At 36.2% G+C, this 20,167-nt stretch overlaps 1 protein-coding gene across 2 annotated transcripts; it reads left to right on the top strand.

The window, feature by feature from the left end:
- Positions 1 to 31: 31 nt before the first annotated feature.
- On the top strand, positions 32 to 12,662 carry LOC132160812 (adenosylhomocysteinase B-like). 2 transcript variants are annotated; one of them, XM_059570514.1, is made up of 10 exons: positions 32 to 188; positions 1,841 to 2,031; positions 3,830 to 3,905; positions 5,864 to 6,016; positions 8,426 to 8,538; positions 8,714 to 8,921; positions 9,188 to 9,275; positions 11,200 to 11,317; positions 11,840 to 12,034; positions 12,254 to 12,662. In XM_059570514.1, the coding sequence occupies exons 1-10, from the start codon at positions 161 to 163 to the stop codon at positions 12,383 to 12,385; spliced, it is 1,302 nt and encodes a 433-aa protein (XP_059426497.1). In that variant the 5' UTR covers positions 32 to 160; the 3' UTR covers positions 12,386 to 12,662. The 2 variants fall into 2 exon arrangements, with proteins under 2 accessions (XP_059426497.1, XP_059426498.1); XM_059570515.1 differs by lacking the exon at positions 32 to 188 and adding an exon at positions 1,569 to 1,588.
- Positions 12,663 to 20,167: the final 7,505 nt, after the last annotated feature.

Genomic DNA, 20,167 nt, shown 5'->3' with positions numbered 1-20,167 from the left:
AAATGAGAGGCTGCGTGATCTCATGAATATTACAACAACCGGTTTGTACACGCTTATATTCAAGTTCACATAACAAGTTTCCTCCTTCTGCACTCACTCAGCTCCACAGCCGGGCTCAAGACCAACCCATATCAGGCTTACCTAACGACAACACAGCAAAATGTCAGAGAAACTTCCATTCAAAGTTGGTTAGTATACGTTTATTTGATTATTGACATCGGATCATGTTCGATGCTGTTCTGCACAAAATCACGCAATCATGTTTTTGCCGGCAGTAGTAATGAGCTAATTCCACTCTAGTGGTTTCCAGTAAGCTCTCTTATTGACTCTCGATAAAGCGTACGATTGTCTGCAAAAGGGTCCTGGGGTGTATTTTTGGTCGAGCATGGATTGTTGCAGATCTCGCTAGTGCTTATGTATCACATGGCAGTAGAGGCGTCATTGTCAGCGCTACCTTGCACGAGACGCACTATTGCAATCCCACCCCCATAAAATTACTGTTCGCGCACTTAATATCTCTAGTTTTTCATTATAGCCATTTTGTGCTTGCTCAGAAAGTATTTTATTTGATTTTATCTTTAACACCTGTCAAACAAGCTAGTGTGGTCCCATTCGGAAGACGTGAAAGAGAAAGTTTGGAAGTTGTAGTTTTTGCGTGCATTGTAGAATCGCCATGTTATGAGATTTCCTGCGGTGCTGGACAACATTTCCCATAATGCAGTAGTCAAACGTGCCGCCACTTTTCGTTGATCGTAGTCATTCATTTTTGTGAATCGGTTCTTTTGAACAGTATATTGAACAGTTCATAAAAAGGCTCAGATACTCTTTACGTAATCACGTGGACCCTGACACTTCAACTTTAAAGTAGGGAAACGTTTGATTGGGTTTTTCAATCGTGTTTTATTAATAGCGTTTATAGTATGTATCATCTCACTTAGAACATATTCATTTAGAGCCTAAATGTGATTTGCATATAAATTAAACTCTATTAAACTAAATTATTGACACTAAAAAAAACACTGCTTTTAGTTTGCATGCTAATAAACGCCATAAAAGTCTAAAACATATTTCCAGTTGATTTCAGTTAAACCCTCGATTCACTCCAAGTGGTTTCGTGAATCATTTCAATCGGTTCATTGAAAAGGTCCAGTTCAAATGAACGTTCCCTTCTGCAACAAAAAAATGCATGTTAGGAGCTAAAAAGGTGTACTTTGAGTTGCGACAGATTAAACGCACTTAAGTTCATATCTTCACTGTTTGTGCGTCGCATTTAGTCACACGTCAGCACAGTCGGGACTTGGCACCTGTCTCTGAGGCACTCGTAGCGTCTTTTGTTGTTTCTCAGTAAACTTCTCCGATGTTCTCCGTACAGATAAGGCTCAAGTAATTCAATAGTAAATCCATCTGGACTTAGCTCCCTAGTCTTAAGAGATCAGAGTTCAGTTTTTCAAATTCAGAGAATGAAATGTCCAAGTGCACCAGTACTGCACTCTTATGAGAAAAGGGATTTCTTTTGGGTTGCCTACTGGTTGTTAAGTGTGCATCTGAAACCGAGCACCATCTCCTCAACCAGTTTAAAACATGTTAGGTATGTGGTTTTGGGTGTCAACTGTTGAATTCCTATTCTAGATGTCCATATATGAGACCGACACTTTAAAGACCACTTAAACTTGCATGTAATAATGGGATTTGTTGTTACTATGTAACCGCTTTCAAATGCATTAGTGAAAGTTTACATAATCCGTACAAGTTTGACTATTTAATTTAATCATTCTTTTTAGTTTCCTGAATTTAGCATTTGTTTTTATGCTTAATCTGTTGTCATTTTCTCTCTGTCCAGCTGATATCAGCCTGGCTGAGTGGGGACGTAAAGCCATCGACATAGCTGAGAATGAGATGCCGGGTCTGATGAAGATGAGGGAGCTCTACGGTCAGACCAAACCGCTGAAGGGCGCTCGCATCGCAGGCTGCTTGCACATGACTCTACAGACCGCTGTGCTCATTGAAACTCTGACCGCTCTCGGAGCTGAGGTGAGGATGCAAAGGCAAATCCATTAAAAAAAATTATTTCTCCCCCCAAAAAAAAAAATGAATATATATTTGCGTTAAAAATGCACTTTGCATTTGCTTTGATCGTGACATTAGTAGATTATGAACTGTCGGTATGGAAAATAACTGCATTAGCATTCTTCGAAATGTCATCTTATATCTTATAAAATTCTTCAACATTTTTCAGTTTGGAGCAAAATGTTTCTTTAAAACCATTAAAAGTAAGGTTTTAAAATTTTAAATTCAACAATTACTGAATGTGTAGTATTTCTTTGCTGCTTGTGATGTTGCTATATGGTTTTCTTTTTTATTGTTGCAATAAATGTAAACTTTTATTCCGTAAGGACGCATTAAATCGATCAAAAGTGATAGTAAAGTCATTTGTAATGTTGCAAAATATTTCTGTTTTTAACTTTATATTCATCAAGGACCCTGAGAAAAAGAAATGTTTTTTTTTTGGGGGGGGGCATATGAAGGAACACAACTGTTTTCAACATTGATAATCATAAGAAGTGTTTCTGGTTCAACAGATCAGCATATTAGAATTTCTGAACGATAATGTAACACTGAAGACTGGATTAATGATGCTGAAAATTCAGCTTTTCTATCACAAGAATAAATTGTATTTTAATTAGTGCTGTAAAATGATTAATCGCATCAAAATAAGTTTTTGTTTACATAATGTATGTCTGTGTATATTTATTATGTATATCTAAATACACACATGCATATATAAATACACTCATGCATGTATATTTAAGAAAACATTTATATATTAACCCTCATACCCTGTTCACATAACAGCCCTTAATTGTTTGTTCGTGGACAAATGTGGGCACAGAGGTCTCAGGTGTCATCCAATTTTTTATTTATTATAAATGTTATATCAATGTCTTCGATAAAATTTATTCTATCCATTTATGGTATTTTTTTTTTATTTTGGGGTTATTTTTGAATTTATTTACCTCTAAAAGTACCACAATTTCTATGTAAATAATGCTTATTTTATGTTATATTTATTATTTCTTTACCTACATTAAAAATATCATTCCACTAAGTTCTGAGAGTTAAATCCTAAAGATGAAGTGTTTTTGCTGGCATCTAGTGCCTTTTATTGGTATTAAATCAAGAATAAAAAACAATAATATCAATAGCCACTAGATGGCTATAGTACTACTCATACTCAATGGCTGCATAGACTACAGGATCAGCCCTTCATTTGTGTGTATGTTAGATATACATTGTATTGGATTTATTGATTTTATTTTACAAAAAAACAACAAGAATGCTCTGAATTACAGGTTTTCCTATTCATTCCTATGGGTGCCCATTTTTGTCCACGAACAAACAATTAAGGAGTTTTTTTTTTTCACCCACTTAACATTGTAGAATCGAGTCATTTTTTTGTGTGTGTGTTCAGGCGGTAAACTTAGGAAAAGTAGCCAAGTCTTGTACCGCTCAGATCAAGGGAAGTATTTTTTAAAAATAAATCAAAATTATTTTGCCCACATTTGTCCCCAACAGGGTTTTAGGGTTAAATATAAAAGCCACAGTACTTTGTTTGCAAAGAGACTGTATAGTTTCTTCACCTTTTTCTTGCTCCTAGATGCCTGAACCTGATATCTGACTGAAATGCATCGTTCTTCTTATCCCCTATTTCCTCTGGAACTTCCCAGCCCAAGGCCATATTTTACCCGAGAAGTTATGAAGCTGATGTATATAGTCTCTGCACATGTGTCACATGCTCTCATTCCTTCTCCTTGATCTGTGTGTGATCCAGGTCCAGTGGTCCAGCTGTAACATCTTCTCCACCCAGGATCATGCAGCAGCAGCCATTGCTAAATCTGGCGTTCCAGGTAACCGGTGTTGGTGTGCTGGACTGACTGCCCACTGTTTGCTCTAAAGCAGTGTAATCAAATCTAAGATAAGGAGAACATCCAGCTTAAAGCATGTGCTCCATGCAGGGTAAACCTAGATTCAGCACAAATGGGTTTAATCTTTAGATTTGACTCAACATTTTTGAAGGACTAACATGCAAGAGCACGCAGGTTAAGAGAACTCTATCAACGTCATCATTACTGCTTTCCCATGCCATTTTTAAGCACTAAAACCTTTATTTAATTGATACAAGCTAAATGATTTTTAGCCTGATTTTACCTGTGAAATGCCTATTTTAAGTCTCTTCTCAGGCAACTTGCAGTGCTCCCGAAAGCATAAAAATACACCGGTATTATATTATAATAAAACACACAAAGGGTGAAATAGTCTGGTTTTTTAGATTAAATTGTTTAATAGTACTTTTGAGTATAGAATGAACAATAAATATGTTCTTGGATGGATTTGTTTAACTCTGATCACAGTGCATTATGAGATTGCCTCTCCACAAAGGATTAGCCTAAATACAGAGCTGACTAAGAACTTGGCCTTAAGAAGGTGTTTTAGTTGGCAGCATAATTATGCTGAAAGCGTTTTGTAATTGGGAGCATGACTATGATGCATTAAAATGCTGCTTACTTGCTCACTAGGTTGTGGAATAGAGTCATATATTAGTTATTAGTTAGATTAGAATATTAGATTTGTAGTTTAGACCTTTATACATTGGGGTTTTGAGAAGCGGCTTATATGTTTGAATTAGTTTTATTGCAGACTTGTATTGATTAACCAAAATATTCAAATATGTATTAATGGCATGGTATTATCTGATATCTCAGTGACTGTAGCATGAATAACATGCACAAACATTTGATGTAAGATTTTTTTTTTAAATGTTTTTAAAAAAATCTAATGCTTACCAAGGCTGTAAATATTTGATAAAAAAAAAAATCTGTAATATTTAGAAAAATATTATTTCAATGTAAAGTAGATTTTAAACTATTTATTCCTGTCATGGTAAAGCTGAATTTTCAGCATCATTACTCCAGTCTTCAGTTTCACATGAAAGCATAATATGCTGATTTGATGCTCAAGGAACATTTCTTATCTAATTATCATATTATCAGTGTTGGAAACAGTTATAAAAAAAATCACTAAGGTTTGAATTGACGTTTCAAAAGAACAGCATTTATTTGATTAATAAATCTTTCACTGTCACTTGTTTAATTTAATGTATCCTTGCAGAATAAAAGTATAAATATTATTGAAAAACAATTATTGACCCCAGACTTTTGGTCTTGAATGGGTGACTTTGCATTAATCCATACTTTTCTATTGTTGTAAGTAATATAGTTTTATAGAATTTCATGTGTTCCTATTAGTCTCATTTAGTTTTCTCTATTTCGGTTTAGTTTAATTTCTGTTAGTTCTCATGCATTATTCTTTTGTTGATTTTGATTGCTTTCATCGTCCTCATTTGTAAGTGGCTTTGGATGAAAGCGTCTGCTAAATGACTAAATGTAATTTAGATTGATGACAGTAGGTGGTTGTTACTTGCATCCAATGCTTATGTTACAGCATTTCTCAACTAACTCTTACACCAGCTAGAAATTAATGCCTCATGAAATCTATCAAACATATTTAGAGCTTGTTGTGGTTTGGAAAAGAGCAGATTTTCAGCTTTTGAAAACATTCTGTCCACTTTGCACCTTATTTTGGCAAAAAAGCATTTACTTGTAACTTATTACTTGCATTTACTCATGTAAAATTACGTTATGTTTATTTTTATGTGAGGCAGGTAAATATAAGATAAACGTGACTTTGAAAATAACCACTTAAACTTCGTAAGCCCAGTGACCAGTTCATCCTTTGCAGTAATATTTGCAGCATCTAGTTACACAGTTATATCCATGTCTAAGGTGTTGTTTGTGCTGTTTTCTAGTGTATGCCTGGAAGGGAGAGACTGATGAAGAGTATGTGTGGTGCATAGAGCAGACCATCTACTTCAAGGACGGTCAACCTCTCAACATGATCCTGGACGACGGTGGAGACCTGACCAATCTGGTGCACCAGAAATACCCCAAACTGCTTGCAGGTATGATGTTTGTTCTGTCATCTACTCACCCTCTTCCTCGACAGCCAGAGGTCATGGAGAGTCATTCAGACTACTCGTATAAGTACCGTTTCATTTCATTGCCCCAAAGACTATCATTGTATGGATTTTCCTGGCTAGTAATAACCGTACTTCTGGCCACCCCAATCAAAAGTGCCGTTTTTTTGTCCCCTTTTTTTCATGACAAGAAATGCATTTATTAAGATGTGGAACCGCTGTATCTCTTTATGATCAAATCAAATGGGAGAATTTTCAGACGCGCACTTCAGCTTCACCTCAGTGTCAGGCGCGAGTCAAACAAGTGAAAAAACTACAGCAGCCAAATAAGCTTCAGTAGAACAACTGTGAACTGTGGTCTGATGAGATGTTGTCAGACTATGTCTGTAAAACACACTTTCCTGTCCCATCAGGCGTTTCTCACTCTGCACAATTTTCAACAGTACATAAATATGTGGAACACACTCTATATCACTTCATCATGGATAACCCGCACAAGAAACTATCAGCATAAATAGCGTACCTAGTTCTGTCATTAGTAAAGTCGTGAAATCACCAAAAAGGCGATTAAAGCTCCAAACTGTGCATGTACACGCAGCACATAAAAACATCGCTCAAATGCATGCACTAAAATATATTGTGTAATTCGAGATCACATAAGGCACATGCTGATATGTACCCTTTTTTTGAATTCACAAATAAATGTGAGCACAGTGCACGTATACACCCTGGCTCTCCACCACTGCTTCTGGCCTGCTGATGCTTATAGTTTAGTTTTACTGTACTGTTGTTTAATGGCCACTAGATGGCAGACCTATGCGCGATCAAGCTGTTCCCTTTTTGATTAAGCAAGGAAAGTATGCATTATAGCATAATATTAGCAGTCTTCTAAAACTGAAAATCATAGATTGTGATAGTTACCCTAGAGGGGAAAAGGGCAAGTATCTGCTGTTGTATTTGACAGAGATTTTGGTGTTAGTTTTCGGCTGTAAATGTTGTAAAATTTTAATAGGTCAAATTTATGAGGCTGCTCTTTTGACCTCTGACCTTTTGGTAGGGTTAAGAATCTGGTCTGGTAACACAAAGGCCAGCTCTCTGATTCTACGCTGTGGCCTGTGAACTAAAGAACTGTTAACTTAATGCTTTTAAACAATGTTTATAACCGAGTGGCTCATGGATTCCTCCTCATGTGACTCTAAAGACTGGAGAAATGATGCTGAAAATTCAGCTGTGCATCACATTAATAAATTACATTTTAAAATACAAAAAAAAAATAGAAAATGGTCATTTGAAAGTATTACTGTTTCTACTGTATATGGGGCACGTAAATCTTAAAATGTGTTTATTGATTTTATGATTCCAAACTTTTGAATGTAGAGGTAAACTTTTAAATATGAAAACTGCATGATGGCAGTGTAATGAAGAGGAAAAATAAACCCTACAAGACCCCCTACCTGGGGTCTTTCTGCTACTCCTGCCTATGGCGGGCGAATGTGGACCAATTACAGTCCATAATTATTTACAACAGACCATGAAGAGATGCAAAATTAAGCAATGGGCAAAATGTTTTTCTATGATTCTATCATTTTATAGTTTGTAATTTTTTTTTTTTTTTTTTTTTAAGCAAATGTTTTATTATATGTAAAATGTTTTTTAATTGCGTTTAGTATTCTTTAGCATTGGGAGTGTGATATAACTTTATTAAAAAGGTATTCAGTCATCATAAATGACTAGAGAAGTCATGTAACATCTAGTAAAATGTACCGGTCAGGAATAAAATAGATTAGACAATTTATTGATTTTTGTTTCATTTTAATGTTAACTAACATTATTACTTAAAGTACTGCCTCTGACATGTAAGCTAAACAATAAAAGTTAAACAGTCATGCACATCTTTGCTTTTACTGTGTCCAGTTTTAGCATTGACCAGAATGTGTTTTCTATTTAACATAATGGCTAGTATTTTAATAATTTTTTTTTCATTCCACATGAACGGGATATGGCACACATCACGAAGCATAAAACTTAATAACTTAATAGCCAGTTTCTCTGTGAAACCGCACAAAAATGAAGACCTGCAGTGACTTTCTCCTCGTATTTTCATTTCGTGTGGCTTAACGCCAGAAGTGTTTCCAAATGGAGTTATGATAATACTTTTGGCTTCCAAGATATTGTATATTTTCCGCTAAAGTTGTCACAAGATATCTGACAGTCACTGATCTTTCCCTGAGTAGATGCTTGAAATGTCTTTATTGGATTCGGTCACAAGTCACACCAGTGAGGGTCAAGCTAAGCTATGCAAAAATCTAATTTGTCTGCCTACTAGTAAGACCGATGCATTGAGCAGGATTCTCTGGGCCTTTAACATTTGCAGAATTGTGATTTCTCTCTCAGGAATCAAGGGCATCTCTGAGGAGACCACCACAGGAGTCCACAACCTCTACAAGATGTTGAAGAAAGGGGAACTGAAAGTTCCTGCCATCAATGTCAATGACTCTGTAACCAAGGTAAACTTCTTATTTCCAGCATATAATACCATCACATGTTGTTCGCTGTCATCATTAGATGGTCTGTTTTGTTCATCCTTGTTGACAAATGCGAGCACTTTATGCATGGTTCTAATATTATAAGGCTGTTGTAAATAAAAGTATTGATTTGAGAACAACTTATTCTCCCCTTCAGAGTAAATTTGATAACCTGTACGGCTGCCGCGAGTCTTTGATTGACGGCATCAAGCGCGCCACAGATGTGATGATTGCTGGGAAGGTGGCAGTGGTGGCCGGGTACGGTGACGTCGGGAAGGGCTGCGTTCAGGCCCTGCGAGGGTTCGGTGCTAGAGTCATCGTCACAGAGATCGATCCCATCAACGCTCTGCAGGCGGCTATGGAGGGTATGTTTGTGTGTGTTCCTTTCCTTCTCGGCAAAGATGAGACGCCCATATTAAATGCTAGTAAAGTGTCTTTTTAGGTTTCAGATAGCTTTTGTGAAAATAAAATGTAAAAATATGGGAATAATCTTAATTCACCATTCAGTGTAACTCCTATATTAATGTAAAAACAAAACATGCTTATTCTGACCCATGCTTATTAAAATATATAAAAGTTTCTATTGATTTGTGTGTGTCTGATTGCCTTGCCTTTGGCTCTTGTTACTCAGGCTATGAGGTGACCACCATGGACGAGGCCTGCAAAGAAGGAAACATCTTTGTGACAACCACTGGCTGTGAGGACATTATCCTTGGCAGGTTAGTAATGCATTAATCAAACATGAACCAACTAACAGATGTCAAGCTAGAATGTGTGTTGTACTGCATTTTGTGTCCCCTTGAGAACTGGGAATTTTCTATTTCCGATTTCAATTCCGGTTTCGTAATGATACTTTTAGTTGTTTTAAGATGGACCAGATGGAAAATATTTCAAGAACGAATCTTGTAGCAATTTCAGCAGCTTTTTGCCCAATGACGAGTTCACATTTGCTTTCAACAGGGAAGTAATGAATCAAATATTATTTATGGTACAAAAGGTTATTACTCAATCAAATTTACTGCATCTAGCGACATTAATGTCTTTATCTGACCTTAGTCTCTCAGGCTTAGTTTGTCTCATTCTATGAAATGCCTGCATTTCATGATCTGATCAATTTTACATGTATGAAATCAAGTTTATCTATCCATCTATATACATATATATTTGTGTTGTCAATTCATTGAATCCAAAATAAATTTGTTTTCATAATGTGTGTGTGCTGTGTATATTTATTATGTATACTGTATATAAATACACACACACACAGATATTTTTTAAATATCTATGTATATATTTGTATTTATATTATATATAAATATATAAACAACATATTTTTCTGAAATATATACATGCATTTGTTTGTATTATACATAATAAATATAACTTATTTTGGATGAGATTAATCGCTTGGAAGCACTAAAATATATATGTATGTATTTGATACATAATAATTGAAATGATAATGATGCTTGTTTTACTAATTACTTTTGTTCAAATGTTTTTCTTGTTTTATTTAAAATGTCATTTATTCTTCTAGTTGCAAGTGTCATGATTCTACAGAAATAGTTCTAATATGCTGATTGGCGACTTGAATCATTTCTTATTATTGTCAAAGTTGAAAACGTTGCTTTTGATCAATGTAATGCACCCTTATTAATTTCCGTAAAAAAACTAAAACAAGTAGTGTATTAATATTTTATATTACACCTTCATTGCGTTCATACTCCAGCATTCAAACAGCTTAACTCGTCTGACATCTTTCTAAAAAAAAAACTGAATTGAATTCTCACACTGTACGCCAACTGCATATGAGCATGTCATCCGGCTCAGCGTGAAAGTTAGTCAACAATGAATACTTTCAACATGGTGAAGTGGGGTTTCTGTTCGGAACAGGCAGGGAGATTCATGTGTGGTGGAAGGACCCCTAGGCCTGCGATCAAACACACACAGCGTGAGATCTGGCTTGAGCCCGCTACATGCAGCGCTCGCTGGAGTTTCGTGTGCATATGCGTGCAGGGTTAGAGGCGGAGGTGAGCGGGCTGATGGGGTGTGGGCCTCTGTGATAAATGGTCGGGATGAGGACACGCAGGGGCCAGTGGAGCACAGCTGCTGTTTGGTATTATCTACAGATGTGAGAACTGTCTTAGATTCTCTGGAAGTTTTCAGAGCTGATGGGACATGTTTAAAGGCTGGCAATCTGCATATGTCTGTCTGGCACCAGTTAAGCAAATGCAGTCCAGAAATGGTTGAGGTGAAATATTTTGAACCTACATTTTTGCTTCAGCCTTGATTGCTTAGAAACATAATTGCCCATCTCTGCTCAAAAAGCCGCATGATTTGAGGCATCATTCGTTGGCTGAAGAATAAAAGATGCAGGACGAGTTACTTGTCAAATGTAATATTACGGTTGGTGGTTTGTATAAAATGGAAAGGCAAACATCACAAATTCATTTAATGTTGGTACCACATGGTTGAGCGTTGTTTTAGATTATTGTTCTTGTAGTGGTTTGTTTCGGCTTTTACTTGTGAACAGGCCTTTGAAATCTTGAAATGCTTTGACTAGAAATGTTGCTCGTCTTTGTCATTTGCTCTATCAGGTAGTATAAACATCATGTGTTTTTTGTTGTATTTTTCCTCTCACAGACACTTTGAGCAGATGAAGGATGACTCCATAGTCTGCAACATTGGCCACTTTGACTGTGAGATTGACATGAAGTGGCTCAATGAACATGCAGCGGAGAAAATCAACATCAAACCTCAGGTATGAGATTAATGACTTCAGTGTTGTTTATGCATGTTCGGTTTTTGTTCTAAATAAGGATTTTTTTTATTTATTTTTATTTTTTTTACTTTTACTACACTTTATTTTAAGGTGTTCTTATTACAGTGTAATTATACATTTAAGTACTGATTAATATTAATTAACTACATATACTTACTACTTACTATATGATTAAGGTTTGATTTAGGGTTACTTGCATGTAATTATTGTTAATATAATAATGGGTGTTACCAAATTATAAATACTGAAATGATGATATTGAAATATTTTAATGATTTAGTAATTATTTTAGGAGAAAGATCAGAGTACCTAAAAGTTTTTACTTTTAAATAAACATTCAACTGAAGTATGGTTTGTTAGGATCTGACAATATTTGGCTGAGATACAGCTATTTGAATATCTGGAATCTGAGGGTGAAGGAAAAACCTAACAGCCCTGCTTTCTGACCCATGATGTTTAACTGTGATCTGACTTTGACTAACTCTCCACTCTTTTATACAGGTTGACCGTTACCGCATGAAAAGTGGCCGTCACATCATTGTTTTGGCTGAGGGGCGTCTGGTGAACCTGGGCTGTGCCATGGGCCATCCAAGCTTTGTGATGAGCAACTCATTCACCAACCAGGTCCTTGCCCAGATTGAGCTGTGGACCAACACCAGCAAATACCCACTGGGTGTTTACTTCCTGCCAAAGAAGGTACAGTAACTTCATGTAAACTCTTATTGCAGATACAGGTGCTATCATTAATATGCACATTATCTAGGAATCTTTTCTGATGTAAAAGGTCTGCAAGCTTACTTCAAAACAAGATGCAGATGTTTTTCATGCTAATCGAAGAAGCGAAGCTTAACAGATGGTTATCAGAATATATGAGATGTATATGTTTCACTCATTTTGTGTTTTTTGCACGTGTAGCTGGATGAGGAAGTGGCTGCCGCACACTTGGACAAGCTGGGCGTCAAACTGACTAAACTGACAGAGAAGCAAGCCAAATATTTGGGTCTGCCCCACGACGGTCCTTTCAAAGCGGACCACTACCGCTACTAAGTAGCTTTGACCAATTGCAGCTTCAGCTGTGGATGAGGACGGACTTCACGATCATTGGCAGTTGTGCCAGTTACCTTCACGGCTATAATAGTGTTTAATAATTTCACACTCATCACAAGTGCTTGCGAGCTCTCACCAACGCCTTTTTGCATTGATATCAAGTTGTCTTGTTTGCATTCCCTGTTATATTATACGGTTATGTTAAAAAACAACACACAAAATTCTTCCATTTGGACAGTTATTTGATGCCCCCTCAATAAATGAACATGCTGGGACAGTTTGGTTCTTTCCATGTCTTTCTTTGAAGTGTTTCCAGTCCGTCAGATAACTAGAATTGAGTGAGCTTTGCCTGTTTTGGCCATGCATACTTTTGAAAAAAATAAAAAATAATAATAATTTCTCTGTAAACAGGATGTGAGTTTGAGCCGTCTGGGTAGCTTGTCCTGTTTTATTACACCCAGTCATGAAGACCTGATGAAATAAATGTTCATTTCAGCACATCATTAAGAGACTGGTTCTCAACTGGTCAGATCCTGTAAAATGAGTAGAGATTTATCAATATTGCTATTGCTCATACATGAGCTTAAGGATTTGAAGCCCACGTATTATCCTTGATTTGTTTTGTCACAGACTTGAATGATTGATCGAACGAATATAATTGATGAAAAGGACAAAAAAAATAACTATACAAGCTCTATCTTGAGATCTTGCAGAGATTTGAGGGAGGGTGTTTTTCATTCATTGAAATAAAGCTACAATAAAATGTTACATGGAAAAACTTGAATGGCGATTTAGAAAAATTTGCTTTGAAACTTTAAGTTGAACTAAAATAATTTCTAATACCAAAACTGAACTAGACTAATTAAATTTAAATAGAAAAAACATGCACACAAAAATAATAAAAACTCAATGTATATAATTAAAGCTACTAAAATTCCTAATAATATTAATAAATACTATAATTGTTTATAAATTCTAAAATAATACTGGTAGTCAAAAGACAACATACTAAAGACAATTTATGTGGGTTATGCAAAGACAAACTAATAATTCACTTCAGTAAATGTAAATTCTATCATCTTACGGACAAAAGGATTCCTGTCTCTCAGACGACACGCCCACAGACCGTTGTCTAAACGTCTGATGCATATGGGACACAAAAGTGGAAACACTTCAAAGTCGTCATCAGATTGGTTAAATTATACAGGATTTCCGGGAGACGTGTGTGTCCGGTTCTGTAACGGTCCGCCTGGAAACAAAAATACCATGGCACCAAACCCCTTAACAAAAGAAAGCCATCGTGTTTACAACTGTGACCACGAGCACTTTTCAGGATCAACTAAATGCCGGATATTCAAAAGTATGTCAAATATTTAAAGTTCGCGGCACAGAATCTTTAAAATAAGTCCTAGAGTTTTACTCACCACTCTGTGACATTCCCACGCCCCCTGAAACGTGCACTGAACGAAACAAACTGTGATTGGTTGTTTGACATCTCAGTCAAACAGCCTCATGAGCAGGCCTTGGCCAATGAAAGCTGCCATGAATTCCAGACCTTCAAGCCTTCAGTCTGAAGGTCTTGTATGGAATTACATTTGGTTCAATAAAAATGAACGAAACCTTATAAAACTGAACGTAACTGAGTGGCGTCTGTACTTCCCGGTCAGAGAGCACCTGTCCATCAAAAGCTCACTATCCAATCAGAGTAGATCACTGTTAAGGCCGCCCCCATGAGAAGTTTGTGTCACACCAAACGAAAAACCATAGACGGTAAAAGAAATGGACACAGCGACCCCATTGGATTCAACGGAGAAAAATGAAGTCAATTAGAAGCACGCACTTCCTGGGGGTCGGGTGTGCTGCCAGACTCAAACTGAGCTTGATGACGTAAATGTCACGTGAGCAACCTGTTAGTCTTCTAATCGCTGTGCCAAGAGAAATCTGAATCACACACCGAATCTTGCAGAGAAGGCGAGCGTGAACAGGAGCAAATTTTGGTAAGTATTCTGATTAATTATCTCCCTTGACTTCATGCCTCCACGTCCCCCCGATAGCCTCATAGACAGTAAAAGATTGCCTGCGAGCTTCTCCTCCTGTCCATACTGTAATTTCTCTACTGTGCAACAGAGTCGCTGGTTATGATGCAATCGTTAGCCTATTTTTTACAAAAACTGCTTCTACGGGACCATAATGTAAGATACCAGGTAATGGAGCCTTTTATACATTTTTGTGTTTCTTTAGAAATAATTAATGGACAAATGGAGTCTTTAAACGTCTCAGGTGTAAAGTGATTCGCTGTCAAAGTGATGCCAAAATTAATGGGAGTCAATGGAATGCTAACAGCAGGTGGGGGTCCGGTAGCCAATGGCGGCGCCCAGGGGTGCTTCAAAAAAATATGAAACCCTGCCCCCCTGAGAAAAACTGCAAAGTGTAAGCGAAATCTGTGGCAATGCATTCAGAATCCACGATTAGCGAAAATGAATCTTTGAAAAGCATTGACAAAGAATGAGGCATATTTGAAGAGCCTGTTAAATTAGTGCGACTGAGTTAATTTTTTTTTCATTTTCATTGTGTTTTTCTTCTTTTGTAATGGCATATTTTTGATAGTTTCTGAAAAAGTTAAGTTTAGTTTTTTTTTTTTTATTGAAGCAAATGTAATTCCATAGTCTTGCTACACGAGACAAGGATTCGTGTTAATTTTGAAAAGTAATAGTTTCTTAAAATGTTATTTCAGGTCATCTTGGCAACCTGAAGTCATTCTTGTGGCTGTTTAAAAAAAAAAAATTAAAGGGACAGTTCACCCCAAAATGACAATACTGTCACCATTTACTCACATTTGTGATTTTCTAAAACTGTATGACTTTCTGTGGAATACAAAAAGAAGGGAAGTTCCCACACAGTGAAAGCCAATGGACCCTAATGTTGTTTGGACCCCACTGACGTTCCAAATACCTCATAGAGAAATAAAATGACACTGAACAAGAAAATGATGGCAGAACTTGAATTTTAGGGTGAACCGACCATCTTACATACTCCTGTGAAGACTTTGTGCAGTTCTTTGATGATTGCAATATCTTCATTCTGATGTTAAACAGAATGATGCAAAGCGATTTCAAGAATCTTCACAGCATTTGAGTTATGACATTTCCCATAAATATTCGTAATATCGCAAGCCAAAACATATTAAATTAAAACCATTCCACTTGTTTCCTTGATAAAAACATCATGCACAGGGATTCACTGACAGACTTGTGACAATGATAACTCCCCGATAAAAAACGAGGCCACGATGTGCAGTCGGCAACACAAAGCGTCTACGAGGAGCCATGAAAAATAGCAGAACCTCTGTCAGAAGTGGGCCTGCATCCATAAAATCAGTACTGGGTCTCATTGAGTAACTAATTAACCCAAACTGGTTTATTCTATAGATAAGCAATGCCTTAGTAATTCTAGCTGCCATACAGAGACACATGGCTTCAATCTAATTTGGCCCTTATTAGGTGGAAACTGTAAAATGGTGTAGTTAGTGTTTGTGGGGTAAAGGAATAGTCTGTAGGCCATTAGATGCACTGGACCCCTAAAATGCCTGCAAAGTGTCCCGAGAGACATAACAAGGGCCTATCTTTTTTGAGTTTTTCTTTTTTCTTTTCTCCTTTCTCAACCATTGCTTCCTTTCAATGTGAACCAGCTGTGGCGTCTGGAGCCTTTAGTGTCACCCTGTGCGTGTGTTTTATTACCTGTGTTGGACCGATAATTATTTGAGGTGTTTGGAACCTGTGTCCATACGCTTTGGAATTGCTTTGCATAATCAGTTGTCTCTAAAAAAGACCTTTAAAGTAGTTTCATTCTAGTTTGTATTAAATAATTTTGGGAAGCTAGTATACTCAGTGGTGTGCCATGCTTTACTTACTATTTAAACACCATTTTAGTTGGTTATTTTTTTCTTTACGCCTGCAGATTTTATGAGAGACTAAATGGGATATATGTAAATTGAATGGTTTATAGTAACGTCTTTATTTCAAAAACAGTTCACTTGGCAGTCACAGACTGCGCCTGAAGTGGAAAAAAAAATGGTACTCGTGCTCAAAATACACATTCTTCTTGATGTTGATTTAAAAAATTATAATAATAGAAAACTCATGGATATATTATGTCAGTATAGCAAAGATGCGTGTTTACAGCATGGGTAAGTGATAATAATAAGTATAATAACAAAGTTGTTTTTTTTCTCATGGGCCACTGTTTAACAATTTCCATACAAGGACTTTACAATGGTTTGCCTTAATCTGACTACTACATACCATGTGCAGAGAAGTCACTAGCTGGCTGGCTTTTGAGAAAGTGAATCATTGAAAGTGATCACAAGTAAGCATTAAAAGAATATATATTGAAAATACAAAATATAGTATATATAAAACAAAATGTAATCTATAATATAGAATTATAGAATCCCATAAAATTATATATTTTTGTACATACAGTATATATACAGAATTCCCCCAAATGATATACAGTAGCCTATATTTATAATTTTGGGGAATTATGAACTCAATCTCGAATAAAAAAAAAAAAAAGCTAGTAAGAGCATTTTCCTAAATCAGAATGCAGTAGACAAATTACACGTTTAATTATTTATTATATTAATTTACAGTGCTATTTATTTTTTATTTTTACAATGAAAAGCGCTAGATCGTAGCTACAACGTTTTTCGTAAATTAGATATTGGTCATCCATTGCTCTTGAATCAATAATAATTATAAACATTGCATCTACAATTTCCAGACGAAATATATACACGTATGCACAGAAACGTACATTTATCAAATCGACCCAAGAACTATATTTACTCATTAACTTTGTCTTTCAACAAAAAAATTTCCCATTAGTTTAAAACAATTACCATTACAACCAAAGTCTTCATACACACACAGGTTCGCCAAAACGGTTTTTTCTCTCTCTCTGTAAAATACTCGTATTAAATAAGATATGTGGACCTGTCGTTTTATTTAATTCTATGTTTATTTTTCTTGTCTTTTATGTATTTTCGAGAGTTTTGTCGGTAAACAACAACAACTATTTAACGGCCACTATTGTTATCATGGTGATTTTAGGTGGAGTCCCTTTTTGTTTACAGCAGCTCAAACAGGTTGCAGATCAGAACCGGGTGATTTAACATTCTTCCATAAAGTGCTTACTCTTTTCATTAACGCGAACATTTAAAAACATTATATATATATATATATATATATACATTGAATTAAAATGTGATATAAAGTACTTCGGTAATCACTCAGGTAACGTTAGCTCTTCTCCACTTATCCCGGGCGTTTGTAGGTATAACCTTATCTGGCCAGGAGATCTCCGATTATATGATGGAGTGCACTGAGGTTCGGTTGTCATAATCCCATAATGTTTTATAAACAACCCTTTGGGATCGGGACAGTCCCATCCTCCTCCTTTCAGGGCAGGGGGTGTTCAACATTTCGGGTAACCCATGCGGCAGTAGCAGACGGTCTTGAACAGGCGGCAGTGGCAGAAGGCGCACTGGTCGCAGCACACCGCGCTCGGCGTCTTGCAGCTGCCCCAGAGCGGGACGCAGTTCGGCGGCGGCGGAGGTCTCTTCTCATGGGTGCTGAATTTCTGAAACACATAAAAAAATGAAAGAAAAGTTCCTATGTGGAGCATTTTGCATTTGTTATTGGAATTAACAAAGCAAACATGAGTCAAAAATTAACAGACGCGTGACGTGTGAAGAAAACAAGATCCAGGTAAATGTCACGTAATTTCCACGCAATTTTGTCGTGTTTTAAAAGTGGGGAAATGTTGTTTAATTGTAAAAAATGTTAGCTCTGAAATTAGCCTCAGCAAAACAAATTAGTAGTCTACATTACATCCCAAAATATTTAAAATGTAATTTCCTCCACAGAATGGTATACTAAATCCTATACAGCTATTTAAATTTTAATAAACATACAGGCTATTATATTTCCCTAAATAGTAGTACAGATAAATAAATAAATACAGAATTTTATCATCCTGAAATTTTTTTAAGGCGGTAAACTGAATAAAAAAACAGTTTGTACTCTTAATTAGTTTTTCGTATATATATATGTATGTATATATATATATATATATATATATATATATATATATTAGCAGCATATTAATTTTACAAATTTTTTAAATCACCATAAACTAAATTAAACAGATTTTTTGTGTGTGATTTTGCAGCTTCTCCTGATTATATTTGTGTGGAACAAATGTATTAAAGTGATAACCATGTAACTTTACAAACCTTTTTTTGTTTCTTTTCCATTTTATTGTTCTTCTTAGGTGTTTTTGAAAGCCCTTCGATAGCGGAAAACAAATACATTAGAACATACATCATTTAAGTTTCATGTTTCTAAATTAGTAACACAAAGAAATGTAAAATAGAGAATGATACATACATATTGATTTGATTTTAAAAAAAAAGTTTCTGTTGAGAATTTCTGAGGTTCATGATTAATAATGATGATGATTTGTTTCGAATAGTTTCCTGTAAGAGAAAGAAGCCTTACCGACTATGAGCACAGAAGGTGCATCTGTTTGGTTATTTGCTTGTAAGCTGATGGTTGTTTGGTTGGAGCTGTATTGTTCCTCTATAATCATGTGTGTGTGTACCGTAACACAGCAGGCTAAACAGAGCAGCACACAGCACAGCAACAATGACGGATGCATATTAAGACTTCACCCTGCACGAGACAATAGTTTCAAAAACAAACATCAAAAAAATAAAGCTGCAGATTTAGTAATAATCACATATGTACACAAACAGAATTAGCCATACACAAAACTGAATGTTCAATCTTTAAAGCCTTGTGCTATTTTAAACCCCTAAACAAAGAGAGAGAGAGAGAGAGAGAGAGGGAGAGAAACAATAGACAAAACTAGCCTTTATGAATTAAAAAAATGTATCCAAACTGAAGCTCAAATCGTTGTGTAAATACGCAGAAATTAGAAATTAGATGTGAAACAGACGCAAGCGTAAACATTCCTTTATGCCACTGGACACAAAAAAACACATCCAAAAAACATCTATAAAAGCACTCTTAATGGTGGTTAAATTTATAACCTATATATTTTGCACAAAACCACTTCTCCAGCCGGCATCGGAGTTGTTTTTTTGTAGTAGGCCAAACAACATGTACCAAGAAAACAAGTAGGACTGTTATATTCCAGTGCAGTAAGTTCTATATCAATACCCACAAAACGCTTAAAAGTTTACAAGCAGAGCTACAATTCCGGTTTACAGTATTTCTTAGTGGCATTTGATCATAATTCATCATGTCTCACCATGTTCAACCTCCTGTTTCTGACAATCTCGTGTTTTCTTTATATCCTCTTTCAGGGTGCATTCAAAAGCGAAACTACCCATGGTAATCTTCAGGAGTCGGTGTCGGGAATTTACAAACTGACCTGTCCTGGTGAGTAACGGGGCCCCCTGTTTTCCCTTTGTGTAGCTGGCTTGAGATATTCCCCGCTCCCCTGCTGAGACTGTGAGAGAAATGTCAGACAGACTTTTGTAGTTGGGAAATTCTGAAAGGGGCGAAATTGTAAAATTAAAAAGCAGGGGCGGATCCACATGGCCAGATGGGACAAAGGGAGGGAGACCGACGTAAAAAAAAAAAAAAAAAAAGGAAAAAGTGTGATATGCGGTTGAAGAGAGAGCAAGTGTGTGTAGTGGCCCGAAAACATATTTGGGCACTTTCTTCACACTTTTTTTCTGAACAAAAACAAATA

The sequence above is a fragment of the Carassius carassius genome, chromosome 17 (genome assembly GCF_963082965.1).
Source record: "Carassius carassius chromosome 17, fCarCar2.1, whole genome shotgun sequence".
Taxonomy (NCBI): Eukaryota; Metazoa; Chordata; class Actinopteri; order Cypriniformes; family Cyprinidae; genus Carassius; species Carassius carassius.
The sequence above is the reverse complement of the archived record's forward strand: the minus strand, read 5'-3'. Positions and strand labels throughout refer to the sequence as shown.

Bases quoted from the DNA above. Each gene is read 5' to 3' on its own strand.
- LOC132160812 (XM_059570514.1), top strand. From the start codon at position 161: ATGTCAGAGAAACTTCCATTCAAAGTTG. The intron at 3,906-5,863 runs GTAACCGGTGTT...GCTGTTTTCTAG, and splicing joins TGCTAAATCTGGCGTTCCAG to TGTATGCCTGGAAGGGAGAG. The intron at 6,017-8,425 runs GTATGATGTTTG...TTTCTCTCTCAG, and splicing joins ATACCCCAAACTGCTTGCAG to GAATCAAGGGCATCTCTGAG.